Below are 27,052 nucleotides of genomic sequence, written 5' to 3'. Positions count from 1 at the left end.
TTTGTTAAGAAATCCCGGACGGGTTGTCAATCACTTCATCAATATGTTGACATCAAACAGTGTGGTAAACAGACCACATGTCCCATTCGCCTTGATTTAGGCGTCCTCTACCTCGTTATGAACTGTGATTTGTGTGTCTGTCACCTTTCCAGCCAGAACCTCACATATAAAACATATAAAACCTTGTAAATAGGTTTGACTTTTATGCACCAACAAATCCAGTGGAGAAACATCCGTATACTGGTTATCTTGGCATTCTTTAGGCTTTTTAGTTACTTCCCTTTAATCGCCCTCATACTCACATTGCGGAAGTTGATTCATATCATCATAATTATATGTTTTTTAACAAACAATAACAGCAAACACTTTGTAATTAAGATTTTGGGTGTCATGTCAGTGCATCACTTACCAGTTTCCTCAAGTTAGAATGAGACCTATTTGGACAAGATGTTCATTGGTAGAATTTCACTTTTAGTTAAACACTTCCTTTTAATGTCCCCAAATAAATGCACCATTTATAACGGATGACTCCTCATTTTCAGCCTGTGCAAAACCAGTATGTTTTTTTTTTGGTATCATTTCTCCCGGTCTGAAACCTGATGAATTGAAGAGGGGACACACACGCAGAGCACCTTTCACCTGGACTACACAAAAACCACATGACCGGGAGGGATCAAAACACAGCGCTTTACGAGGTGTAAGGCCAGTGAAAACTAACAAATCCTCCATCAGGGGTTTTCTCTATACGGCATCAAACCACAAACACGTCTCGTTGGCGTTATCGCGCCCCCACCCTCTCCCTCCCGGTGCTGGAGGCAGGGGATGAGATGGGGCTCGTGTTGTGGTATTCCACCCCGTAACCAAAAACACCCCCAAGAGGGGGGCGGGGGGGTTTGACTATTGAATCCACCTGTGGGTTTTGGATTATTGCAACTGGCCTGTCACTGGCTCTGTGCACTTCTATCAGATCAAAACCACGCTTAGAAAGGATTAGTTTTAGAGCGTCATGTGGAGCGAAGTAATCATTACCAGTTGGGCTGGATTTTTTTTTTAACCTTTGGGATTTTTCACTACACAGATTTTGTTTCTCTAAAATGTTGGTGCTCTATAAGATAGTCAGGTTTTTTTATATAGTAATTCATGTAATCATCCCAATCAAAGGACAGTGAGTGGTGGCGTTTGCCCTTAATACTAAATGAATAGATGACTTATGTCATCTCTCACATTACATCTTCATTTGTGTTTTTTATGCAAATGTCAATCTGCCAGATACCTGTTGTTGTAAAATGTTTCTTTAGCTCTGGTTGTGACTCATCGTCATTTGTGGAAAATGTGCGGTTGCGGACCTGAAGGTGCGTGAGACTCTGTTGCTTTTCTCTGTGGGACGTCCCGAACTTTTGGTCAGAGCCGAGTCCTGACGGCCTTCAACAGTTCATCAGCAGAGCTCCGTTGGCCGTCCATTCCTGTTTTCCATTAGCTTCAACCTGCGGCGCGTACACGGGCTTACCTGAGCTCCAAACCCCCCCCCCCCCCGGCTCCTTCTCTCCACTGGGAGAGAACAAAGGCCTCGTGATCTCATTACACGCCGCGGTGAAGATTGAGGACAGATGTGAGGCCGTTTACGGTCAGCTCCAAGACCCTATTTTACAGCCACATAAATTCATCCGAGTCCATTCGTTTGATGTTTGCTGGAGAGCGGCGTCAGACGTCACTGGGATTGACAAAGGAGAGGGTCTTTGAAGTCTCGCGGGCCATAATCCAGGGGCTCTTTTGACGGCGTGTTGGATAAAATCATTGCTACCACACCCAGATAACATCTCTCTGCAAGCCTGCGGACAGAGCGACGTGCGCCTCCAAAGTTCTCCAAGTTAGGAAGTGCTGTAACAGCGTGCTTACGTGAACGATGCACACGTCCTTCGATGTAAATAAAATGCATCCACGCGTCTCAGTAAAAAGCGCAATTGATGTAATCAAACTGTGGAGCGTTTGTTTGTCACGAAAATGCAGTTTGGATAAGTGTGTTGATTGTGGATGTATGGATAGTTGTGGTTGCACAGTGTCTTGCGTAATTGTTAATTCAACGTATTGGTTAACACGGTTTAACATGTGAATGTTAAACCATTAACATTGTTAATGACAAAATGTGGGAGTCATGTTTTAACTTTATAGCTTGTGTTTGGTTGTCATGTGAACTCAGGCTTGTGACGGAAGTGTTTTAACACAAGCTATGGTGTCTTTTTCTCACCTTAACCAAACATCTCGGTGGACCAAACTCAACCGATCATTCCACAACTTATTGTGTGTTCCTGCAAGCGTGACAGGAAACCTTTTCATTAAAAGTGTTTTTTCAATATTGGACCCGTTGAAGTAGAATTTGAGAGATCAGAGTGCAGTAAAATAACTTTAGTTTACTAAGGTAAACTAAAGTGTTTTCATGGCTCGGGGCGAGGCCGTGTTTATGCTTGTAACTAAAACAAGTTTGGCCCGAGGTTGGGAAGAAGGCTTTTGTTGTGGTGAAACAACAACAAAAAAAAAAGCTTTTCGGTGATAATTCAAACTTGACTCACATGTTCTGGTAGAAGTTGGGAATTTAAAGGACAATGTGTCTCCCTTTCTGTCGTGCTATGTTGGTGTTGGCCTGCTTCCTGTGTTTTACCAACTTCCAAACTGAACCAGCCCGTCGACGAAGATGAACCCGACTTTTTTTGTCATTTTGTGTGAGAATGAAATGGCGGTTGACGCGACGTCGCCGTTTCACACAGCTATAACGTTTTTTTTAATTTATTTACCTAAATGAGAGAAAATACCCACAGAACAAAGAGGAGACGCGATGGCATCATCATTTCATCCACCTCCGGGCACACTCACGTGAGCATGTTTTTCCGCTCTTGACACTTGGCGTTGTGAAACAGATGTGATGAGTCCTCGGGTCAGACCAAGCATCACGGTTTGGCCGAGAACGAGTAGTACTTTGCTCAGGGACTCAAGCCACAGATATATACGTCTGAATAAAAAGGTCCTCGGCGTGTTGTAGAGTCAAAAAGATGTAATAATTCAACTTGTGGTCCCGTCTTAGACTCTTCTATCTGTTGAAGACTATATATAATGTCATTTTACTCTACACGTCAATCATTCCCGAGATTCAACTGTTAAAGGTGGTGGTTTTCCAGGAGACTTCATGCAATCTCGCCTGTAAAAGCAAAATCAATTCATTTTGCTGAAGTCGAGCGGCTGCATTTGATTTCTCACCCCCCCCCCCAGTTGACTCCGCGGGGTTTCTCTTTTAGCGGCGACCCCACACAGCGCTGAAGGCTCCACGCCAGCCCATTGCTGCCAAAAAAAAAAAAAAAAACGCAGTTTATACTAATTGTACCGCAGAAAAACCTGACGCGGCAATTTCCGTCGTATAGTGACTCCCATCCTCACAGGAGATCATGTGATTCATTATAGGCGCGAAAGACGACTCTTCAATTCTCGTGAATCTACGAATGTCTCTATACGCGACGTTTGCAGCTGTGCGTTACATACACATTTATTTAGTGGAATGTATACAAATCACAGTGTTCTTCCTTCTTTCTTTTTTTTCATACACACAGCATTTTAGAACAGCCTGATTTATTTTTTCTTCCTCCAGCTCTCACCCGCTCAACACGTGGCCTCCAGCTGCTCATCACAGTTTCCAGCTGGACGGCCTGCCTCCGGACGCCGACCAGCGCGACGAAACGGAGTCGATGAGTCTGCAAAAAACAAAACAAATTAAAAAAAAAAGAAAACCTCGCGCGACTCTCCTCTTCAAAGGGTTAAAGCCTTTTTGTGCTCCTCCGTCTCCTTTGGAAAGAACGCAACCCCGCTGGAGGAATTCCAGAGTTCGATTGAACCTGTCTGAATCACACACTCCAGTAGGCACATACAGTCAAATCATTTCTTCATTTTTTTAAAAATGGAATTCACCGGTAGCATCTGCAAAAGGTGTTGACTAAAGAGACCCTGTAGTCAGAGCTTCTATGCTTGAGCCGTAGCGGTTTAATTTAAAAATCCGGCCCAAACCGAAGGTGCGACCGGCTCTGCTGGGGCTCGGCACCTTGGGCCCGACATGAACTACTTTACTACCGCTGCGCTTGTGTTACAGTTGTTGGACTTTGGCCCCACTGGTATCAAAGACGCCTCTCCACCCCTGTGCTGCTGTCCTGTGTGTGGCGACGTCTTGGCTTTTTTCCTTCATGTGTGAAGTCAAAGGCCTTTGCACAGAACTTGGAAACTCACGTCGCGCTTTTGCAGTGTGATGTAGAAATATCCAACGATAAGAAGCCAACGTGCTGACTGCCGATCAGGTTGCCAGGGAAACGATAGATTAAAATGAAAGACACAGTGATCACAGAGTCCTGACCGCATGATTCTCAGCAATTGAACGGCCTATCTGTCCGTTTCCTTCTTCCTCCTGGTGGCGTCCTGGTGGCAGTGGGCTAAGGAGCTCAGACCGCCTGCTCCCCCCCACACCCCCCCTGCTACCTGATGGGGCTGTTTTCCTCAGGCCAGATGGGACGTGGAACCCCTGGAGCAGGTTCTGCCTCAGCCTGGGAGACGCCTCCCAGATGGACTCCACGGAATAACTGCCTCCACAGAGAGGCGTCCAGTTGGCATCCTGATAATCAAGTTTTTTACACTTTCCACCTGGATTAGCTACTTTCCACACGAAGGAGAAACATTCCAACCCCCCCACCCCACTACCACCACCACCACCCCGGCTGTCTGGGCTCTCCACCTTCGCCCCAGAGGTGAGCCTTGAGTGATACTCTCAACACGGCTACTTTTAACGTTTGGTGGGGTCGAGTCATTTCGTTTGAATAATGCAATCGTCGTTGGGGGCGTTACCTTCTTACCTTCACATCTTCCTCACTGGCGTGGAGGTATTTCTGGATTTTAGCTGTCTAACTTCACCTGTGTGTTTGGCGATCAGCTTTTTTTTTATTATTTATTATTAATTTATTTCATCGTGCATTTCCTGCTTTTACACGGATTCCTGGCACGGTTTAGAGGAGATAGTCAATCGAGTCCCTCCACAATACCCGCATCGTGCAATTGTCCTTACTGCAGGAATGCAGCTGAGAGACTCTCGGTGACGATAAGGATATTTGGAAGAGGAAGAGTAAGAGGCACGCGGCCATTGGCTAAATGAGCGGCTAATTAAACGGAGCTCCTCGCCGTGTTTTTTCGTCACGCAGCGCACGAGGAAGGAGAGCTGAGCGCCAATTTAAGCGGCGTTTCCCCGTAAAGCGCTTAAATGTTCTTCTGGGTAACTCATTAGACGTGGCAGAGCCGCCTTTTGGGCCCCGGAGCGATTGGATTTGTTCAGACATTCCTGTGAGCGCGTAGTGTAAACGGGGGACCCCCCCCCCCCCCCCCCCCCCCCGCTTGTAAAAGGGTATTTTTTGATGTGCCGTTGTTAGCTTTAGGCGCCGATTAGACAAAACAAAAGTCATAAATGCAGGAAGTGAAATGAGGTTAAATGTTTTTGGAGCGGCAAACATAGGGATAAACCGTGTCGTCCTAAGCTAGGTTTGTTTAAATAGTGATGGATGATAAGTGAAGTGTGGTTTACTGCAGCTTCCAAGAAGGCAGACATTACCAGGGGTCCTTTAGAGGTCATTCATAATTCTTCACATTGGTAGACACCGTGTGTGTCTCAGCATTAGCAAAAAGGCTAAATATCTATCTTCACTTGACCAGATGTCAAATGGACCATTTGACCCCCAATCAAAACTGCATTCATCTTTTTTTTAGGTAACATGGGATTACGATGACAAGCTTCGCACACACATCTGTAACTACTAAAGAAGCAAGCAAACAGTTGCATATCTGGCAAATATGGAACAACTATAGCATTTAGTTGGAAGCCCCTTGTTAGTCTCCACGGACTACTGGGAGAAATATTCCCTCGCTTCACTTGTTTCTGGGAAAGTAGCGCACAGCGGATTCAACCGAGCCATTTGTTATTGGGTTTACTGCAGCCGTAAGTAAAAGACGGCAGGTTTGGATGAACAGCAAAGAGCTCAGGTGACCTGCGGGTACAGGTCACCATTAATTTTCCACTAATTTTAGGGAATTTTAAAAAAAAGGTTACGGAAACACAATAAAGTAAAAGCTAACCAACAGCATTGTTTGGCTCTCGATCAGCTGGTTGATAATGACACAGCGGGCAACCGAAGCAATGTTTTCTGGCGACGCCTCTTGACCTTTGTGGTGACAACAATGGGGACAAAGTCTCCGTAGTGAACCTGAAACGAGTTCTTCTCACGTTACGAATAGCAGACTCAGCCCAGAATGTATGCAGGCCAGCCCGTGGGTGCGTTAGATCCTGCTCTCATTCTCTCTGTTGACTGACGTAGGACGAAAATTACGGTTGGATAACTTGCATAACTAAGTATTTAGTAAGTATACATTTTTGAATAACACATCCTTTGTTTGAATCAGCGTTATTTAAAGACACCTTTTTACAGATCGTGGTGGGAAGAAAATAATTCCGCCCGCTATTGAGTCTTATACCGTCAAACCGAACCATTCTTTGAAATGTTGTGTTGTTTTCCTGCAGCTATAGAGTGATCAAGGGTGGGGCCTGTGCACTGAACCGTCCATCAGGGCATGGAACATGTGAACATACAATAAGCGCTCGTAATTGAACAGGTGAGACGAAGAGAACCCGTGAATAAGAGCACATGACGTCTGTAACACGACCCGTTGTGAAACGGTCACGTGACGAAGTCTGTGCGCTCGCTTAAAGGCTGACGATCTAAAGGGTTCACAGTAGAAACACACACCAAGTAGACATTTCCCATCACAACGTACTTTTCATCTTGGTTGTCTAAAGTTTTTTTTCCACACATTAATGTACTGTATAGTATATTTGGGACGTTTAGGTGATGATTATCCACTCAGCAAGGCTCGTTACAGAGGGCGACCCTGGGTTAAACAATAAAGTTCTACGACCAGGTAAACGATGAACATAATATAGTGCTTCATGTTGTACTTTTTTAATCCCTAAAGCTTTTATTCTTGGAAAACTTTGAGCCTAGAGGGGCGGATTTTTAAGTCCATACTGCGATCCCAATTTAGTGTGTCAGCGGGGGGGGGCAACACTAATGTGCATGTTCAGCAGGCCCCATGCGCCACAAGGAAAAGGGCCCTGGATGCTGGAAAACCTTTGTGTTATTCATTTGATACCCAATGAGTATACGTCCATGACTAGAACAAGACAGGTGAAAACCAACAGCATTTAGAAATGAAGGGCCTTTCATCCGATGCGTGACAACTCGAACCGGCAGAGTCTCGGGATTGTGATCCCGTTAAAGGGACGGCGCCAAAACCAGGCCCGGCGGCGTGGTTGCTGCCTCTTCTATCTGGGGACCTCTATCTATGATCTCGCCCGTTTTGACACCATCGTGTGGACAGAATGTGTCCACGAGCAGAGGGACGGACTCAACAAACACCCGGGCGGAGGACTCGCAGGACTCATCGAGAACGCCGCGTAGAAGCGAGGCAAAGGCGGCAAAAATGAAAAAAGACGAAAGTGGCTGATGATGTGGATGGATCGTCTGACATCAGCGGCATGTTTTTTTTTAGGTCATTGCTGTCATCCAGTGGTGGACAGCAGAACTTCAGCGCCATAAAAACAAAACAACAGATCCGCACACTGTGTCGCGATCAAATCCCCATCGTGATGCGCATCAAGGGATACACACAAAGACAGCGATTGAGATCTGAATCACTGAGAGTCAATTTACGCTCAAATTTCCCCAATCACATTAAGGGTGTAATCTGTCTCTGATTGGGTCTATGCGCTGTCCCTTATAAATAGGTCTGAGCTCTTCTCTGATTGGGCCAATGCTCTGTCCCTCATGGGTAGGTCTGAGATCTTCTCTGATTGGGCCTATGTTCTGTGTTCCTCATCTGTAGGTCTGAGATCTTCTCTGATTGGGCCAATCCTCTGTCCCTCATGGGTAGGTCTGAGATCTTCTCTGATTGGGCCTGTGTTCCTCATCTGTAGGTCTGAGATCTTCTCTGATTGGGCCAATGCTCTGTGTCCCTCATGGATAGGTCTGAGCTCATCTCTGATTGGGCAATCTTGAGAGCAGATTGACTAAATAACGCAGATCCTAATCACTTGAGTGCTTGCCGTGTTTGTGTCTATATATTGCTTGCTCTGCTTTGTGATGATGATTTCATTATTATTGGCCTAAATCTCTGTTGGGTCTGATGTAACAGAGACAGGAGGCTTTTCACAGTCATCATTGCAGGATGCTGTTTAATACAGTGGGCAGATGTTTCGTTAGATTCTCGCTTCGGTTGGATTTTTTTTTAATCAGTACTCAGATGTGCTTCCACCACGCTGTTCACCAAAACAAACAAAATCTCTTCATTTCACTCAACTTTATTTTCCTTTTGCTTCCTTTAGCTGGTAGACTTACTTGAATGTGTGACATCGTGTTCGGTTAACTTTTGACACAAAGAATACTCCACATGTGATGCGTGTGTGTGTTAATTTGTGCCTGCGATCGAGTGCATTTGGATGAACCCTTGGATCATTGCATTTTTTTTGAGCAACCATTCATCTATGAGGCTGCACCGAGGAATCGACGTGATATGTCCCACATGAAACTTGCATAATGAGCACCTACCCACCTCACCCACTTCTTCCCCCTGAGAACCAATCACCAGTCACATTCTTGGATCAGTTGAAGCAAACAGTGCTACGGAGGAGAAAACGGGGATGGCTGTTGCAGTGTGAGCAGGTGTGAGAATCTTTTCATATTAATGATAGCTCACATACACAGTCCAGAGCAGAGTTTTCCTTAAAAAAAAAGAGTGGAAGAGGATCTCTCAGGCGTATAAAGGAATGTTTTGAATAGGGTGTAAATAAACTAAATCGAAAATACATTATTAGTCAATATCATGCAGTTGCATTCACTGCCATTTATACAGCACAAAAATACAGTACAAACTGATACAACTGAAACACACTGTGTTTCACCATGTGCTAAGTTAAAGGGAAAACCCACACTTACGTCAAAATTCACAAGTGCAATTGAAAAAAAAAACAGAACAATTGGAGAAATGTTTGGAGAAAAGGAGGCAGAGACTTGAGGGTGAATTGGATGCGACGGCTTCAGTCTTTGGATCTCGACCCAAACTGCTTGTCAGGGCTCTCCGCTCAGGGCCCAAAATTGAGCCTCACGAGCACTAAGTGTGACCCTCTTTATTTTTTAGAGCCGAGCTTGAAAAGTGCTGTGGGGGGGTTGCTGTTTGAGTCACGTGACCAGTTCAATTATCCACTGCCTGTGTGTGTCAAGGTGACATCATCAGCAGAAAGCGTCTCTCTGCTCCTCAACCCGAGAACAAACGTATTCACACCATAAACTGTGCTGTAAATCCAATAGAAATCATTTTCAATTCAACACTTGGAATGGATTTTCCCTTTAAGACCGTACAAGCTTTTTTTTTTTCAACCTGATACATCAAAGCTACTATTTCACAATATTTGATGGATCTGACATGCTGGTAAAATTCATGTTTCACATGAGAATCATCAGAAAGGCATTTGGCTCTATCAGTACACCATCTATTCATGTGCTTTTCATTCTACACCCGAAGGCTAAGATGCTACGTTACAACCAGAGTACACCCAGTCGGCTTCAGCGTCCCGACGTCCACCACAAATTGAACACGCGAGACACACACCCTAGTGATGTCGTGTTCGTCCACGACAAGACTCTTTCGTATAGACCAACAAACAGCACACATTTTATAAGCTCACACCATTTGTATCTGACTGTGTTACAGCATGCAAGCGCCAAACAACGTGCGCTTTTTTCCAAACCGGAGGCCGCCGCCGCCGCTCCGCTCAGCGCGAGGAGGCGAACCCGGCGCCCTCGCGGCCCCCGGCGCCCTCGCGGCCCCCGGCGCCCTCGCGGCCCCCGGCGCCCTCGCGGCCCCCGGCTCCGGGGCGTCGGCCGCCGTCCGGAGGAGAGCTGGGGGGTGCGGTGTCGTCGAAGGACGGGTCGGGAGCGCGCGGAGCGGCTCGCTTGCCCTTCTTCGAACGGGCCTTGGCGCGACGCGCCGGAGGGGTCTCGCCTCGGCGGGTCCCGCAGCTGGAGGAGAGCTCCGGGGAAGGGTCCCGGTTCACCGCCGGGCCCTCGTCCGGGTGAGGTTTCCCCTGAGGACACGAGGTGGACAGGAGCGGAGGGATCGTGGCCGACTCCAGCAGACCTTTAGTCCCCTGTGTGCACTGGAGAGGCACCAGAGAGGAAGAGGAAGAGAGTGATGAAAGGAGCCGGTGAAGATGAATTGCAGTGGATGCAGGTCGGACCTGTGGAATCTGTTTTGATAAGTTTAGCCCAAAGAACGCAACTGTTTAAAGGAATTGGTTTCACCGTATCAACGCCATACATCTTGCTTTCATAGTCCTGGCACAGACGTTGTTTACATTCTTTATATTTTGAAATGCAGGGACTGATAGCTGCACACGTACAGGTTAATGCTGTTGGACTGAGTGTACAATGGATTCCACTGAAAAGCTGATATGGAGCAGTGACGTTATGGAGCATAAGACCAAAGCATTAGGCTGAAACAAGTTAGAAGGCAGCGTGGAGCTGAAAAAGACTTAGTTGGGTTCAGAAGTGTTGTTGAATAAAGAATAAAGTACTGAATAGTGCAGCTTTTGGCCTGATTTAAGTTTAAAATGTTCTGGGCCTTTGAGTCACTCAAAGTGTGAATAATGGATGACCTTCGAGGGCATAAAGCCTTGGGGGTCATTTTTTATTCAAAACTAAAAACTACCAATTTGGGGAGAAAAAATAAAATCAATGTAACACATCTTTTTAAGGAATGCAGTTTTCCTCTCCAATCACGGCTCAAGGTTAAAACAAATGGAAATGTCAAATCTAAACGTCCGTATATTCTGTGAAGTGTTAATGATGGTGGGGGGGAGGCGGTGGACGAGGCCATGCAGACACAGTGGTGGGAACAAGAGAACTCTGCACTCGCTTTGCCTGCTCTCTAGCAAGCTGAAGCATCACTTTTCCTGCACTAACAAGGACTAATCAGCAGAATCCAGACGTTTCTCCTCCTTGTGGGTGTGGGGGGGGGGGGGGGGTCCGACACAGAGACGGACAACAGACAGGACGGCAAGTTGACACAAACGCTGTTTTGGTCAGGATCTTTCCTTCCCCTGAGGAAGGAGGGTGGACAAACGGTACAATGAAAAATGAGCACTCACACATGATGAAATGCATGGACGAAAAAAAAGATGCATGTTTTATTATTTTACATCTGATACTGACAATATAGAAACAAGATGGACAAATGAAACGTAAACAATGTGGACCGACATGACGCGTCACAAATAATTTGGCACGTTGACTCTCAACAAAGGGGCTGTTAACACGAACAGCAAACAGCAGCTGCTCCACAACATGACAAAACACTGAGGTGGAGCTTGTGATGGACATTAGATGACACAAATAAATAAATAAAAGAAATGTCTGAGGTAAACCAGAGGTAGCTTCTCAGAAGCATTTGATTGCCTGACGTTTTAACCCGTCAGACCAACAGCCAAGCACATAGTACAGAACGTAAAAGAATACTTTTTAATGCAACAAGCTTGTTTGCAGATTTTTCCACCGTGTGAGATGAAAGGATAAATACAAAGCTGCTGCCAGGATTTGGCTGTGTAATAGACATTGCCGAGTGTCCCACAGTAATGTTTGACTCGTCTCTATTGGCGTTTCGGCATCTATTCAGGTTATTCAGGTACATCAGGTTGGATCGCACACAAATTTGCTGACGATTTCTTCTTTTTTTTTGTTTTAAACAATAAAACACCAATAAATACCAAAGCTCTGGCTTTAGTGCAAGCAGAGTGTACGTGGGGATTAACAGTCAACAACAGCTCCGCACAGCGGCCGGGTTGGAGCTACGTCAGGCGGAGGAACAGTTTGGGGGGGGTCGCAGGCACGGGGACAGATGGGATTCCTGCAAGCCAAAAGCCAACGTGGAAGAGTCTCCTACCACACTTTTAGGGGCCAGGGTGGCCGGCTCAGTGTCCACGCCGGCGGTCTGCACGGATTCATCCGCGGGCAGGAAACCCCGCCTGTCAATCAAGCTGGAAGAAAAAGAGGGGAACCAGCAACGTTCCTTTTTTTTTTAAGTCTCCATATCTAATGCACCCTTATTGGTGGATGCTTTGCTGAACATCATGCTAAAGGACCGCAGTGGCATGAAAAAAAATTAACATATCTATGCAAATCGTACGAGTTCACAGGCTTGAATTCTCTTTTATGGTAGAAAAAAAAAAAGGACGTACATTTCCAATACATCATTAAAATCAAATAGTTGCTTGTGTTTCATTTATTGCCTGTTTAATTATGTATGATACAGACTGTAATAAACATTTGTCTCCAGTAGTTTATTTACAAAAAAAGTAAGCAAATTTAGTAACTGAATTTATATTTATGACCATTTTTTTTAAAGCTTTATATCCAGCCAATTCAGGAAATCCTGTCCATTTAAATAATTATCTGCCATATGTTGAACTTGAAACAAGGTCCCATACAATATCTATACAACTCTAAAATGTAAAGTGAAGGGAGAAAGAAACAAGTGAATCAATTGAAAAAGAAAAATACATTTGAGTAAATCCCAATTAGGACGAACCTGGGTGGCATCGGTCCACAGAGCACAGAACAACAGTTTACAAAGATGTTTTTATGGCTGTACGGGTTGGAGACATCTTCTCCACTCTTCCCTGACCAGGAACCTTTGATCTGGAACAGACAAGATTCAAAATGTATTTGGCATGCAACATTTTACAGCTTTATTTAATTAAAAGCATTTTGATTGACAATAAATGTCAGGTGAATTGATACCAAAAAAGAAATCTTGTAAAAAGATGCTTTCCTTCTACAAGTAACCAAATGTTTAATTGTACATATTTTCCATGTGCATGTCCAAAAAATACTATTTAGTGTAATATAATTTAAATTTAAGCAACATTTAATACACAAAATGTTATGTATTGTGTTTATTCTGCATCAGAGGAGACCTATTTACTCTGTAAATGCAGTGCAGCTAATTCAACTGAAGGCATCACTCACATCTTCATTAGTGGTCAGGTTGGAAGAGACCAGGTATGTATGGAAGCCCGAGAGGCCCAAGATGGACCAGACGGAGAAGAAACATACCACCAGCTCCACTGCAGTGAAAGGTTGCGTCAAGGAGAGTATCGGTATTTTGGAGGGGGAGAAATAAATAAAACTCCCTGTCAGAAACCTTAAAAACCCATTTGTGATTAAAGGATATCTGCCTGGACTCTCTTGCAGAGCGAACACAAGGCCTTTTCCACCTTGAGCTCCTGTAAGAGAGAGAGGGAAAAAAAAAAAAAAAAACACTGGCTCAAAGCGGGTTTCCACACCCATTAAAGAGGAACATGTGTGCCAGAACCAATATGAAAAGAAAAAAAAAAAAGCATTCGATACATGTTTCTTATCAGGCACCTAACCTGCTCTGATGTGGTTAACACCGCCCGTCTGGCAAGTCCAAGTGAAACAAATCAAACGCCCACCGAAACCGGCAGGGGCTGTTTGAGCCAGGTGTGTTAGCAATCATTATCAGTAAGGTCCTGGGTGGAGGTTTTTTTTTTCTTTTTCAAATGGTAAAAAAAAAAAGTCACAAAAACACATACTCAGGGCGAGATGTGTGGTCACGCAGCCAAAGATGAACGCCGTCAGGAAGGAGAGCGACACGATGAAGGTGTAGAAGAAGCGGTAGTTGCGTTTTCCCACACAGTTCCCTACCCACGGGCAGTGATGGTCGAATCGCTCTGGGAGAGAAACGCACCGAAATGGGTTTACTTCAAGAGTGCGCCGATAAGTCCTGAGAAGTAAATATATGAATTCATTATTCATCCGGTGCACACGTCGGAGTGCTGGTGCGTGTCCACAGCTCACCCACACAGTTGTCGCACAGGCTGCAGTGGGAGGTGCGGGGAGGCCGGAACATCTTGCAGGTGAAGCAGTACTTGAGCTTCACCACCTGCTGGTTGATGAGGACCTCCTTGGTGCGTGGCGGAGGCCGATAGCTGGCGTTTCCAGTGTTGTCTGCAGGAGGAGTTGATGACAAGATCAAAATCGGCTGTGAACATTCGCCACTTGACACGTGACACAATACAGGCCGTTTAGTGTTCTTCCATTCCGTGAATGACCAACATTAAAAACACCAGATGCTACGGGCTCCTTATGCTGCCCAATCAGACCTCCTCTCTCGAAAAATGTTTTGAAAAAAGTCAAAATATGCTGCCTCAAAAAATAGCTTGAAAAAAAAAAAAAAATTATATATTTTAAAAATGTGGGAAAGAAAGTCCAAAAAATGTCACCGAAAGAAAAGTCAATAATAAGTGACAAATATTGTCTCGAAAAATGTTTTGAAAAAAAAGTTGAAAAGTATCATGGAAAAAGTACAAAAAATATTTTGTAAAAAAAGGTCAAAATATTGAAGCTCTTATGTGACAAAAAGAGCAAATGCTTAATATTTGCCATATTTGCTCAGAGTAGGGTAAAAATAAAAAAAATAAAGAGTGGAGTGGAGTTCTAAGTTTAGGGATCACATTTCCTTCAGGACACAGTTCCAGTGCAAAGGAATATAAATGTTAACATTGGGTGTCGCCCCCACGTATTACCAAGTCAGTCCTTACCAATCTGTTTTTCGATGTCTGCAGCCTCCTCTGGTGTGGCCCTGGGCAGGATGCCGGGGTCAGTGAGGCTGGTCTGCAGCAACGTGATGACCACAAACACAAAGAGGAGTCCTCCAATAACAGGTATGCAGCTGGTCAGGTGTTTGACCAGGAAGGGACAGCTGTGGTGTGGGGCAGAGACGGGGTGGAGAAAGGATGAATTACAACCAACACCAAATCAAAGGCTGGAGACTTGTTTTATAACTTAACCTACTTCCCCACCCCCCACACCCCCCCCCCCCCCCCCATCCATGAGGGAATCTTGTTTTAATTAACTTTCAGTGTCTTTGATCACCATCTGAAATCCATGGAGATGTAACACACTGTTCAGTATGCTGAGATAGTAAGAAAAAGAAACGTTTTTCATGCGAGAGTAATTCTATATAACAGTACATGTTGGTCTTATTAACAGATGCAAATATTAAATAGAATTGTTATATAGGAAAGACACGTTGTACACGTTGTAAGCCTAAGCAAAGAGGCAAAAACACATGATGATATTTGAGCATTTTAGGTCGACTTGCTCTTTAGTAAATAAATCGTTCTCTTCAAAACACGAATGACGACATGTCGTGAATTAGTAGAACCGGCTCTACGGTTCGGCGCGGATTCCAACACGCCTGGCAGCAATCAAACCAATAAAACGGTCCATTCGAAGAGCCGGTTCCGCCGCGCGGCTACGGTGCGGCTCCCGGAGCCCGACGCGCGCTGACGTCACATCCCGCCGTGTTTTGCCCCGACAGCCAGACTCACTCAAATATGAAGAACAATCCACACGTGATGACGATGAGACCCAGCGTGAGGGGCAGGACCCCGCTCTGGCGGGCCACGATGATCCGCCCGTCGCAGTAGAAGCGATTCTTTCCGGGGAAGACCTGCCACTTCCTCCTCGGCGCCGCCGGCTCCTCTCCCCGGTCCCCGTCCGGTCCGGGGGGCGGCGGAGGGGTCGGGGCGGCGGCCGGGAGTGCCTGCGGGTCGATTTGTTGATACTCGCAGTTTTTCATGGCTCGCGGTGAAGTGTCGGCTGCTCGGACCCAATTCGGCGGACCGGGGGCATTTGGGCATCACCGACCACCCAACCCCTCCTCCTCCTCCACCACCACCACCACCACCACCACCACCACCACCACCCCCCCGCGCTCGAAGCAGCGGAATGGGGCAAATGTTCAACGGAGAAAACGAGCTTATCCCGAGCATCTAGTTGCAATTAACCAATTAACCGCCAGCAAAAGAGCCCGTGCTCGAAATGACATGCCTGGTGCCGCTACTTTCCCACGACGTATCACGTGTTCCTCCTCGAGCCTCCAGAACGTCCTCGCTTGGATTCCCGGCATCGACCAACTGGTCATCGTTAGCTCGTTAGCTTGTTAGCTTGTTAGCTTAGCCATTCAGACTAACGTTTACTTCCACATCGGCACAGCCAAGACACAGTTACCATTGTTAGCTTGTTAGCACATTTTGGTAACCTCGAGAGGTCCTGTGTGCATAAAGACGAGCACTAAAACTTGGTGATGTCTTTTGTCTCTTTTATCGATCTTCCCTTCAAAGAGTCCCGACAGATTCGCGAGTGGAATCGGTGCGCTGTCACAACCAGATGTTGTCAAACTTAACACAAAGGAAAGGTGTTGTTTCCGGTCGGTGTTTTTTCAAAATAAATATAATATTTACGCACTAACTCTTAGCGATGGTGATCGTAATGGCGTTCCTACGAACTAATGGATAATTAAAATACTAATACTTGCACGTGCGTTGTGATTTTTGTTTCTCCATAAATACCCATAACGGAGTCACATCCGGGAAATCAATGGTCACTACGGGTGACTTGACGTAGTCGGGGAATGAGATACAAACAAGATAATATGGCTTTTATTTACCAGCCATGATTTACAGGAGCTTGTTATTATAATAATAACACTAACAACAGCAATACGTCTCAACTTATTTATTAGAATGTATGTATTGGTTAAATGTGCCTTCTGTAACATGCTTATAATACATTCAAAACCTATAATGCCCTATAATATCATCATAGAACTGTATAGTTATATGTAATAAGTAAATATTCCAAATACACCTTGTTATAACGTCATGTCACTGTGACACATGTGTTCATTGTTTGCTTAAGGTTAAGTGACAACATATCCTTAAATCATTTCAGTCATTGTTTTGTTTAGAGTTAGTTTCTTGGGGGGATTTACATTAGTACAAAAATAACCGTTTTGAAACTTTATGAATATGTTTACTCATAGAAAGTGTCACAGGTTTCGAAGGCCAGTTTCAATGTCACTGTACCTTTCATTTTGGCCGTACAAGGTGTTCCGGGCATATAGTTAGACCCTTGAAATCCCGTCAAAATAAAAGTAACTGTACATTGATTTTGTGTGTGGGGCAATTCTTCATGAAGTGATATATACTATCACCCTTCTCGGCTGGTTGCTGCGAGATTCAAATACTTTTACGCCGTGTTATCTTTGAAGATACCCTCAATAAATCATTGTACTTGCGTTTTGTTTCGGAAGTCATAACCGGAAGTCCAGCCTCCCGTTCAGGCTACCTGGGGCTTTTCCTCTACCTTGACGCACAGGTACGGAGCAAGTAGAACAACTCGACTGTGACTAATCATTTCGAGCGGAATTGAACATTTGGGACCTTCAAAATTGGATTTCAGGCGGACATGTGTAGTGGAAGTTGGCGAAGACGACGGTGATTCGGAAGTCAGTCGGTGGACGCACCGTGTGAACTGTGAGTAGGTGGTAACCGTGTGAAATTAGCTTTCGGCTAATGACTCTGAAGGGATAGCTTCTGTAAACATTAGCTCCAATTCGGCACGTCGCGGAACGCCATACACGATTTAAGAAAACTACAAGTTAAAGCTGTTGACACTGGGTTGTGTGTTCCCGGAAAATCATAAGCAAAGAAACTCCGACACTTATGAGACTTTTTTTCTTTAAATCAATGCGACCCGCAAGCAGGTGCATGCAAAAAAAAAAACACATTTTATTCATCGGTTTTGGTTTGGTGTTATTGTGTTGATTCACTGTCCCAGTGTAAACACGGGCGATGCCTGTGAATACATGGAATCATTCTCAATCTTGTCCTATAATATTTAAAGTTTCTCTATTCTTCTATTAAAAAAGTTGCAATGTAACACAATTAGTTACATTTCACAAATGCCCCATTCATCACACAGCGACTGGTTGATTTGACTGCGTACTCTCGCATCATCCAGAGAACCAGTCGGGTTACTTTTCCTGCCACCTGGGGACATTAGTTTCACAATTGTTTACGAGAAATTCCCTCAGGCGGCCTCGGCTGATTTGAAGTTTTTTCAAGCCTTTTAACGAGAAGTTTGATGATGCAATCCCCCCCATTGTCTCACCTTGAAGTCTCTCCTCAATTGAACTCTCTTTTCTCTTGTCGTTTGCACAGATTTCGGGGGGGTGGTGGGGTGGGGGCGGGTTAAGTCATGTCTTCCGGCGGTTTGAGGCACGGCACCAGACGGGGCAGCAGCCAGAGGTCGTCCTACGAGGAGCGCTGTGTCGACCCCGTGGAGGACCGGCTCCCCGTCCCGCAGCCAAAGCCGGGGCACAAAGCTCACCCGGGGGACGCCAACGGGAGGCAGTCCGAAACCATCGGCTTCATTCCCGGCTCAGCTGACCAGTCCTCGGCGGCGCGAAGCTGCAATCCCTGCTCCCCTCAGAGGAGCTGCAGGACCCTCGTGTGCAGCGTGCTCACCTGCGGCCTCTTTGGGGTCTGCCAGCGTACCGTCCTCGCGCCGTGCCTGGCGCCGAACGAGAGCTCCCCGGACGAACCGGGGGAGAAGGTGAGCCTGCGATCGGCGAACCCAGAAGACATCAGAGACGACGAGGACGACGGCACGGACTGGCTCGGGGACGTTTGCATCGACGGAGTCAGGGTTGACAGTCCCAGAGAGTATCTGGAGCTTGATGCCAAACCGCCATCGCGCGCGGCGCTGTCGGGGGTGCGAACACAGGCCGGCCACCCGTCCCTGCACGAGACAATGAGGCTCGATGGGTGGGAGGACAGCGAGGAGAACGTGGACTCTTTGATTACCAAGAAGCTGCTGGAGCTCTACTCCGAGTATCAGATTGAGGAGTTGGCCCGGTGCACCTCGGACTCCGTGTTCCTGAGGAAGAGCACGGCCATCAACCAGCTCATCAACGCGCTGGCGGAGGAGCACAAAATGGACGAGCAGGAGGCGGAGTGCCGGCTGGTGCGCGGCATCATTCGCATCAGCACCAGGAAGAGCGCCAAGAGGAGGCCGCGCCTCTCCCGGGCCGAGAGGACGCTGTCGGACAGCGGCAACGAGACCATGAGGGAGAGCGACTCCTTCTCGCTAAGCAACAACAGTGAGTCCCCGGGTTCCAAAAAATACAAAGGCGTCGCCTTCTGAGACGCCGCAAATGGGCTTAAGTAACTAACCACCGCTGTCTTTTAATCTGTTTGATCAAGATGATTACAAATCAAACCCCAACATTCAAATATCCGACCTGACTTCCTCCGACAAGTGTGCCAGAGAGATGTGGCGGGCCAACGGAGGTAAGACCTCCTGGATGTAACTCGAATAGTGTGTCCTTCACTTGTTTCTATTTTCTGCAGCTGGTTGGCGTGGCTTTTTTTTAAAAAAAGAAGAAAAAAAACGTGCACATTTTTCTTTGGCGTGACTTGGCTAGTGTAACAAGGGAAGTCCTTTGTTCGCACCAACAGCGGCTGTCATAGCAATTATCCGGCGGCATACGCCGGGGTTTGTTTGCATCTGAGATCGGTCAAAACACTTCCTGATACATTTCGTTCCGACTTTTTAGCACCCAGCGTTGTGTTTGGATTGGTCACAGTTAATGGATCTGTTTCAGCTACTGTAAACTCCATGACCTTAACTGTCTTGTCAGTCCACGGCAACAAACAAAAAAAAAAAGCCAGGTGCATGAATCAAAAGACGCCCAAAAGCCCAGACACAAGAAACACAAGCCTCCCTTAAGCTTGAAGGCATTGATTGGCTAGTTTCACTCAACAATGCACACCTGAGCTTGGACTTCCTGTTGAGCAACATAAGACGTGTCAACTGTTTATTTATTTCACCTCGGGAATCCGGTTATAAAAAAAGCGATGACTGACCCCTAATCAGAGGAATAAAGATCTAGTGGACAAACACAGAGTCCTTCATTTAGTTTGGCCTGAAAGTGGTTGGATTTGAAAAAACAGATATTTTTTTTAAATACGGTTATCTAAAAAGCAGTAAATGGCAGTATCTAATCTGGACCAGGGTTGGCATGACCCCTGTGTCCTTTGTGGCGGCGGCGGCCCTGTCCAGGTGTTTTGACTTCTAATGTCGTTTTACAGTTGGATTTCATGTGGTTTCATCTGACAGCAGCCATTTTAAAGCATATTCTATAAACTCATTGATTTAGTGGATTTTCTCCACTTAGTCTGAACGTTGATTCAACATCAATGACCTAAACGTAGATTACAGAAAAAAAAGAGATCCTTTTGAGACACTTTGCACTTCTCAAATTACAAAATGATTACCCCTGTCCTGTTTTATGTGGGAATGTAAATGGTGAATATAAGGAAACAACCACTGACCTTATGCAAGATCATTGTTGCACTTTAACCTTTCAAGCAGTTGGAATGTTATACATTGATGTCACTCTAGTAGGTGAAATGTAAAACATTCACCAGTGGCACAGTCTGCCAAAAGCCGAGACTTAATTGCCACGAAATGAGTGTCACTTCTTAAAGATGCCTGTGGAGTTATTTTTTTTTTTTTCCAAAACAGAAAGTTTTCATTCAACAATTAATTAGTAAAAATCCATATTGTGTATTTTTGTTCTCAAACTAACCTGTTGGCAGCCTTTGCAGATAAGAACAAATAAAACAACAATTCCTTCTTTGTTATTACATTGTCACGTGCATTGGCTAACTGTGACTTGGTGATGTCGGACTACCTGGGTGTTATTTCGCCTACCTAAGAATGGGGAGGGCAATTGGCAAAATTGAAGCTGAAACATGAGTCTTATTTATTTATTTATTTATCCTTTTACAGGTCATACTTCCAGTTCTGCTTCTTCGGGCGCCGCGCTGATCCGCGCCTCCGTGGGGACATGAGGACAAATGATGGCATCGTCTCCACGAGGTCGTCGCGTTCAGGAGGTTGAAAGGTCACGGGCGAGTCCGCGGCGCGGGCAAAGTGAAAATGTGAATATCCACGTCGGTGAACTCGGGCCTTTGTGTGTGTGTGTGTGTGTGTGTGTGTGTGTGTGTGTGTTTGGATCTTCTGTGCGTGTTTGAAGGATTGCTTGATGGAGTCAAAGCGTACCCTCGTCCTTGAGGGAGAGTTTGTCCATTGAAGCTGACTCGTTTTGGCTGTTGTTAAGCAAAGATTATTTGAGTTTAGTGTGAATATATTTTACAAATTTCCTCATCTTGTCTTAAATATTATTTTAAAGTAATTTGTAATTTTAAAATCTATTCAATGTTTTCTCATTTGTCTTAATGGAACATGCGTAGTGTGGCAACAGCGTGAACGGATGAAGTCATATTATTGGGCAGGAAGAAAAAGTTTGACTTTGGCTTTGATCTTTTGATTCTAATATTGAAGTATTTATGTGTTTGTCTGATAGTAGAAAGAATTGGGAGGGAAATTCGCTGTCGTATGTTACAAGCCACAGCTTTTAAACTGCAGGTAACTAGCCCGGTTCTATCGGAAGATACGTTTTGATTCTTCTCATGCGGCAGATTATTCCTTGGATACAATGTGACATTTGTGTCCGTATTTATCAGAGATAATACACAACCTGTTAATAAGTGCGCTCCAGAGAGTGTTTTGTTTTCTTTGGACTGAACCAGGCTAGCTGTTTAGCACAGTGGGAGACCTAATGCTAATGCTAAGCTACCTGGCTTTGGGCAGTGGCTCCGTATTGGCTGTACAGAAATGAAAGAGGCCTCCCTTTGCCGTGTAAATATTTGTTTTCTTCCCTGAAGAAAGAAAATCTATTGTGAAAATGTTTTCTAGTGAGGTTTATGACGTTCATGTAGCACGGGGCAGGTTTTTCTTCATTCAAAGCCGGTTGATTGTAGGTTAATAACATGAAGTGTAATTGTAAGTTGTTATAAAGCTGGTGTTTGCCGCAGCTATAGTCTTATATCGTGTACGAGAACTAAAATGCCATTAATGTGACTCACTGAGTGAAGGTCTCTGTTCCTACGGGGCCCTGATGGGAATTCTGCCAGCTGACTGTGTGATTCTTATCATTATTGGCTCATCTTAGCTTTCCAATAACTGCAATGAACATACACAGGGAGCCAATCCACATGTTTTAACTGTCCAGATTACACTACTGCCTCCCGGGATCCATCCTCTTGTGCCTCATTTCAATTGTAATTATGAGGAGGGAAAATACGTTTGTGAGATAATTGAGGTCGGGAACTTGGTCCAGCCTCGGCGTGTAATGAAATGGTGGCAAACGTTGTGACCAAGAATCATCCTTTAACTGATTTTGTTGCTTTAAATGTAATAAAGTGAAACAAAAAGAATAAATTGTTTGCTGGTCTTCTGTCACACGAGGGAGTCAAAGTACTCCTCGTCTTTTTTTGAGTTAGTGTCATTCACCTTTTAAGTTCCACCTCCAGAAGGAGACAAATGACCATTTATTCATAAAGTTTGATGTTCTATCACAGAGGTCAATGCTGTTCTCCAATGTTATAAAACTGGAGAAAGTAATGAAATGTCTATTCAATGAGCCTCTTCAACCATAACACACTATAAAAGGACTCCCAACGACACTTAACTGCCATGCGGGTTTCTCACTGCGATCTCATTGCATAAAACAACATTTATCATGTTTACTTCAGCCATTAACTATGCCTGTACCAGTCTATCAAGAACTAATGGGATCAACGCACCGGATGCCCCCTGATCCGTGTCCCAGTCACACCCAGGAACTGCACGAAAGGGTTGAACAGGTTTAGAGAATTACAACTCTTTATAGATACCATAATCTAGGCCACAGACGCAGCCGTAAACTTTAATCTAGGCCACAGACGTGGCTGTAAACTTTAGTCTTTTTCTTCCATTTAACCATTAAACTGGTAGAAACCATATAGCTGCCTTTATCGATGGTATCCACAATAGTAATTTAGGCTAGAATATATGATTATACACAAGCAGTGTAATATTACTTGTCAAGTCTTTAGTGAAGCCTACAGGTGTACATGATAACTATAACGATAATCTTCCTGGGAATTTAAAATGTTATTCTGAAATGATCTCTTAATATTTTTTCCTTTGCTACATTGTGTCTTTGACATCACAAGGGAATACGTTCATTAATACAACAATAATATATTTAAAACAAAATAAATAAAATTATAATGAAATAAAATCAAATAATTAAACATTGCTTATTCTCTAGAATATTCCCTCCACACGCCCCAATCGCTCCTGAACTAATACTCTTATTTAATTGGATGCTTTGGTTGACATCTCAAATCTATCCTTCCCATTGGACAGATTTTCCGTAGGCGGGGTTTGTTTCCAGGAAGTGAATTGTGTCACCAGTGACTACGGGCCTAACTCAACTTTTCGCTCGTCATTCGGGCAGCTAACATTGTGTTCAACCGTTTCTTAATCTGCAAACATGGGGGACGATGAAGAGAAGTACGACGGCATGTTGCTTGTCATGGCGCAACAACACGAAGGAGGAATACAGGAGGTAACTTGATAAGTCGCTAACGTGTGAAAGCCTCCGTTTGTTAATTGCGAAGCTAACGTTAGTTAGCCTGTAAGCTAGGATATACACTTCGCATGTAACGTTAATAAGTTTCATTCAGAGAAACCCTATACAGGTTGAAGTTAATGCTTTCGTCACTATTGATAGACTATCCTGCTGGACACATCTTAGCTATACTTCTTTAATCGATCGATGTAACTTGGTAGTGTCCAATGTGGCATACACGTGGCTTACAAGGTTGCACAAAACAATCGGTTCGATTTAAATGTTGGGTTTTTATTTAAAAGCGGTGAGATGCGGCACCCTGAGTGGACGGGGACCGACCTATATCTTCTACCGCCCGCCTTTACTCCTAAGCAATACATGTCATGAGGATGGGAAGAACAGTTTCATGTTGTTTGAACGTGGAGCTGATCCGTATGTGGTGGACTATCATACAGGCCATTTATTCCAAGAACTCTCGAGCACAAATGACCTAAAGTTAATCCATCTGATATTGGTGACGGCCTGTTTTTCTCTCAACAGTTGGTAAATACGTTTTTCAGCTTCCTCCGCCGCAAAACGGATTTCTTCACCGGCGGCGAAGCAGGTGCTGCAGAGAAGGTGAGCGCTGTGAATGTACCAGCACACGTTGTGATGCTACACACTCGTGTGTGTCTCTGCGTCATGTCATGTGCGATCATCTCTTCCCTGCAGCTCGTCAAAGAAGCTCTCGCCCACCACAGTCAGCTCGCGCTCAAGTCCCACAAAGAGAAGCAGACCAAACAGGAGAAGGAAAAGAAAGAGAAGGTCGAAAGAGCCGCCAAGCTGGCGGAGGAAAATAAGAAAAAGAAAAACGAAGAAGGCCCCAAAATTCAGGAACTGACTGAAGAAGAGGCAGAGAAGCTTCAGTCTGAACTTGACAAGGTGAAATCTGGGCGCCTTCGTGCTTCACTCACTTGTGAAACTCTGTCGTTGAGCAAATTGTGACTTATTCATTGGTGTTGCATGTAATCGTAGAAAAAGAAAGATGAGGAGAAAAAGAAGAATGAGACGTCAAATGCAGAAAAGCCATCTGACAAAGTAGAAAAAGAGAAGGGGGTGAGTGAAATGTTGGTTCAAGATTCGTGGCCCGTTGGTTAAGTCTGTTTCGGCTGACCTACTCACCTCACATTTCTATTTCCCCAGACTGACTCGGATGGAGAAGAAGACGAGAAGGACAAAGATAAACTGAAGCCCAACGCAGAAAACGGAGCTGACCTGCCGAACTACAGGTGGACGCAGTCGCTGTCTGAAGTTGATGTGAGTGTTTTCAGACTGACGCCGTGACTCCTTTCTGCTGAATGTTGTTACGCATCGCCAGCTCCTCGCCAAACCAGTATTTTGGTGCTCGAGCAACCAGAGTTTTACCAAAACACCCATGCGAGTCCCTCAACACGCCTCTTGTCTCGTCCAGCGTGTGTTCGGCTCGTTCCCGTAGTTTGGATTTCCGTAATTTAAACGAAATCTTAACGACTTACACGGACGTCCCCTTCAGCTGGCCGTGCCTTTCGATGTGAAGTTCCGCATTAAGGGGAGAGACGTCGGGGTGGACATCCAGCGACGCTCCATCAAAGTGGGCCTGAAGGGACACCCCCCTGTTATCGAAGGCGAGCTCTACAACGAGGTGAAGGTGGAAGAAAGCTCCTGGCTCATTGACGATGGCAAGATCGTTACAGTCCACTTGGAAAAGGTAAGAACATTCGTACGTAACTCTCGGAATGATTTGCATCACACTGAGTTGAAAAGGCTCCCCACCTGGGTCCCGCACCCGATGAAACATGAGACCCGAGGATGTTAAAGATGGCGATGCTCCGCTGCATAATTAATGGGGGGAAGCACTCGTTAGCGTAGCGTAACACCGAGTTCAAACAGACTGTCGGAGCGCAAGAGAAGTGAAGAAATGAGCCGGGATGTGTTTGTCCTCCGCAGTGACTAATGAAACGAAAGAACCGCTCAGTCGCTGAGCCCGATGTTATTATTTTAATTTCAGATTAATAAAATGGAGTGGTGGAGCAAGATTGTTACCACAGACCCAGAAATCAACACCAAGAAAGTCTGTCCAGAAAACTCAAAGGTAACGAATGGGTTTTTTGGGGTTTTTTGGCTCCCTCTATTACGTCTGCAGTAATACCGTCCTGCGTGGTCCTAACCGTGTGTTTCTCCCGCTGAGCAGCTGTCAGACCTGGACGGAGAGACGCGCGGTATGGTGGAGAAGATGATGTACGACCAGAGGCAGAAATCCATGGGCCTGCCTACGTCCGAAGAGCAGAAGAAGCAAGACATTCTTAAAAAGTGAGTTTGCAGCGTTGCCCCAAATAATAGAAATAGAAAAGATTGATTTGTGGGGGTTTTTTTCAGTGTGAAATCCATCACAGGGAACAATTTGCTGCTCATAATCCTTGTTCACACAGGACTATTATTATACGGGGTCTTCTAGTTCTTTTTCATAATTGCGGTGGCCACGTGTGGGATTTGAATTGGCTCCCCATATTTCCCCAAACACACGTTTTGGGACCCCATTCAGAAGACACGTCTTGCTACAAACCATAGAGAACCATTCCCACCGCAGCAAGAGGTCCCAAACCCGACTCTTTTTTTAAGAAGATGCAACTTTCCCATTGCAGAGTTGTATCAAAATGGTGCTTCGGCCTCATTGTAACACTGCAGTGTGGCGTGATGGTCGAGAACGTGACGCTGTGACTGGGAGAGTCGGTCACTTAAGGAGCGTGTGGTGTCAAAGACTGAAAGCATCATGTTGTGTTGCTCTCCTGTCACTGCAGGTTCATGTCCCAACACCCGGAGATGGATTTCTCTAAAGCCAAATTCAGCTGAGACTCTCTGTGGAATCCGCACGTGGAGACTCGTGTGCATCGTATCGGATCCGACGCCCGGAGCCACCGGCTCTTCTCCCTGTGACCCGTCTGAGGGGCTTCGCTGTGACCTCGCTAAGGTCCATGAATGAACAGCCCTCGTTCCACCTTCTGCACGTCGTCTCAATATTTAAAGATGTGTCTTTTTGTTTGTTTTTTTTTAAATAAAGGAATTTAAGTGATGTGAAGATTGAGTGTTTTTATGAAAATGAATTGGCAGAATTATTCTCATTTTCAAAGACAAGCCGGTCATTACAAGGCATCAAGAAAGTGGATACGTATAATAGACATTATATAGACATAATCCACATTTAAAACAAATACACTTATGTTTGCACTGTGTTCCAATGAGGACACTTTGGCAAGCTGGACCACAACCTCATTGGTAATGTGCTACTAAAGAAAGATAAAAGAGTTTTTACTGACTTCACTGAATTTGTTGGTTCACGTCCCTTTCCCTCTGAGGCAAAGAACTCTGATCCCACCCGAAGGCCACTGGCCCACTGAGAGCGGCTTCTCCAAGAGTTGTCCCCTCAAGTTCATCGCATAGTACTCAAAGTCCTGATGCGGTGGGCACACATTTTCTTTCCTGAAAAATAATGAAAGAAATTAAAATGTTTCCGTCGATTTGT

The 27,052-nt window shown here is 45.2% G+C and overlaps 3 protein-coding genes and 1 long non-coding RNA gene across 4 annotated transcripts; 3 read left to right on the top strand and 1 right to left on the bottom strand.

The window, feature by feature from the left end:
* Positions 1-6,299: 6,299 nt before the first annotated feature.
* On the top strand, positions 6,300-9,952 carry LOC119219445 (uncharacterized). Its single transcript, XR_005120495.2, has 3 exons — positions 6,300-6,428; positions 6,590-6,681; positions 9,835-9,952. It is a non-coding gene; the product is annotated as an uncharacterized LOC119219445 (long non-coding RNA).
* Positions 9,953-11,839: 1,887 nt separating this feature from the next.
* zdhhc18b (zinc finger DHHC-type palmitoyltransferase 18b) lies at positions 11,840-15,870 on the bottom strand. The gene is made up of 8 exons (XM_062558426.1): positions 15,533-15,870; positions 14,741-14,901; positions 13,998-14,147; positions 13,733-13,870; positions 13,351-13,402; positions 13,146-13,248; positions 12,706-12,815; positions 11,840-12,154 (listed from the first exon to the last, which is right to left on the bottom strand). The coding sequence occupies exons 1-8, from the start codon at positions 15,781-15,783 to the stop codon at positions 11,971-11,973; spliced, it is 1,149 nt and encodes a 382-aa protein (XP_062414410.1). The 5' UTR covers positions 15,784-15,870; the 3' UTR covers positions 11,840-11,970.
* A 1,448-nt stretch (positions 15,871-17,318) lies between these two features.
* Positions 17,319-22,313, top strand: kdf1b (keratinocyte differentiation factor 1b). Its single transcript, XM_037474667.2, has 4 exons — positions 17,319-17,521; positions 18,209-19,149; positions 19,253-19,339; positions 20,844-22,313. The coding sequence occupies exons 2-4, from the start codon at positions 18,246-18,248 to the stop codon at positions 20,903-20,905; spliced, it is 1,053 nt and encodes a 350-aa protein (XP_037330564.2). The 5' UTR covers positions 17,319-17,521; positions 18,209-18,245; the 3' UTR covers positions 20,906-22,313.
* Positions 22,314-23,308: 995 nt separating this feature from the next.
* Positions 23,309-26,608, top strand: nudc (nudC nuclear distribution protein). Its single transcript, XM_037475024.2, has 9 exons — positions 23,309-23,511; positions 24,055-24,132; positions 24,226-24,435; positions 24,529-24,609; positions 24,697-24,810; positions 25,046-25,240; positions 25,541-25,624; positions 25,724-25,842; positions 26,331-26,608. Exons 1-9 carry the CDS (start codon positions 23,437-23,439, stop codon positions 26,380-26,382), a joined length of 1,008 nt encoding a protein of 335 aa, XP_037330921.2. The 5' UTR covers positions 23,309-23,436; the 3' UTR covers positions 26,383-26,608.
* The last annotated feature ends 444 nt before the right edge of the window (positions 26,609-27,052 follow it).

The sequence above is a fragment of the Pungitius pungitius genome, chromosome 17, assembly GCF_949316345.1.
Source record: "Pungitius pungitius chromosome 17, fPunPun2.1, whole genome shotgun sequence".
Classification (NCBI taxonomy): Eukaryota; Metazoa; Chordata; class Actinopteri; order Perciformes; family Gasterosteidae; genus Pungitius; species Pungitius pungitius.
This window is presented reverse-complemented; position numbering and strand designations above follow the sequence as displayed.

What these genes read in the sequence shown, in the direction of transcription:
- zdhhc18b (XM_062558426.1), bottom strand. Translation starts at nt 15,783, where the DNA reads ATGAAAAACTGCGAGTATCAACAAATCGACCCGCAGGCACTCCCGGCC. An exon ending in GACCACACATCTCGCCCTGA is followed by an intron (nt 13,403 to 13,732) that starts GTATGTGTTTTT and finishes TCTCTCTTACAG; the next exon opens with GAGCTCAAGGTGGAAAAGGC. An exon ending in CTGCAAGAGAGTCCAGGCAG is followed by an intron (nt 13,249 to 13,350) that starts ATATCCTTTAAT and finishes GCAACCTTTCAC; the next exon opens with TGCAGTGGAGCTGGTGGTAT.
- kdf1b (XM_037474667.2), top strand. Translation starts at nt 18,246, where the DNA reads ATGTCTTCCGGCGGTTTGAGGCACGGCACCAGACGGGGCAGCAGCCAG. An exon ending in CTTCTCGCTAAGCAACAACA is followed by an intron (nt 19,150 to 19,252) that starts GTGAGTCCCCGG and finishes TGTTTGATCAAG; the next exon opens with ATGATTACAAATCAAACCCC. An exon ending in GATGTGGCGGGCCAACGGAG is followed by an intron (nt 19,340 to 20,843) that starts GTAAGACCTCCT and finishes ATCCTTTTACAG; the next exon opens with GTCATACTTCCAGTTCTGCT.
- nudc (XM_037475024.2), top strand. Translation starts at nt 23,437, where the DNA reads ATGGGGGACGATGAAGAGAAGTACGACGGCATGTTGCTTGTCATGGCG. An exon ending in ACGAAGGAGGAATACAGGAG is followed by an intron (nt 23,512 to 24,054) that starts GTAACTTGATAA and finishes TTCTCTCAACAG; the next exon opens with TTGGTAAATACGTTTTTCAG. An exon ending in TTCAGTCTGAACTTGACAAG is followed by an intron (nt 24,436 to 24,528) that starts GTGAAATCTGGG and finishes ATGTAATCGTAG; the next exon opens with AAAAAGAAAGATGAGGAGAA.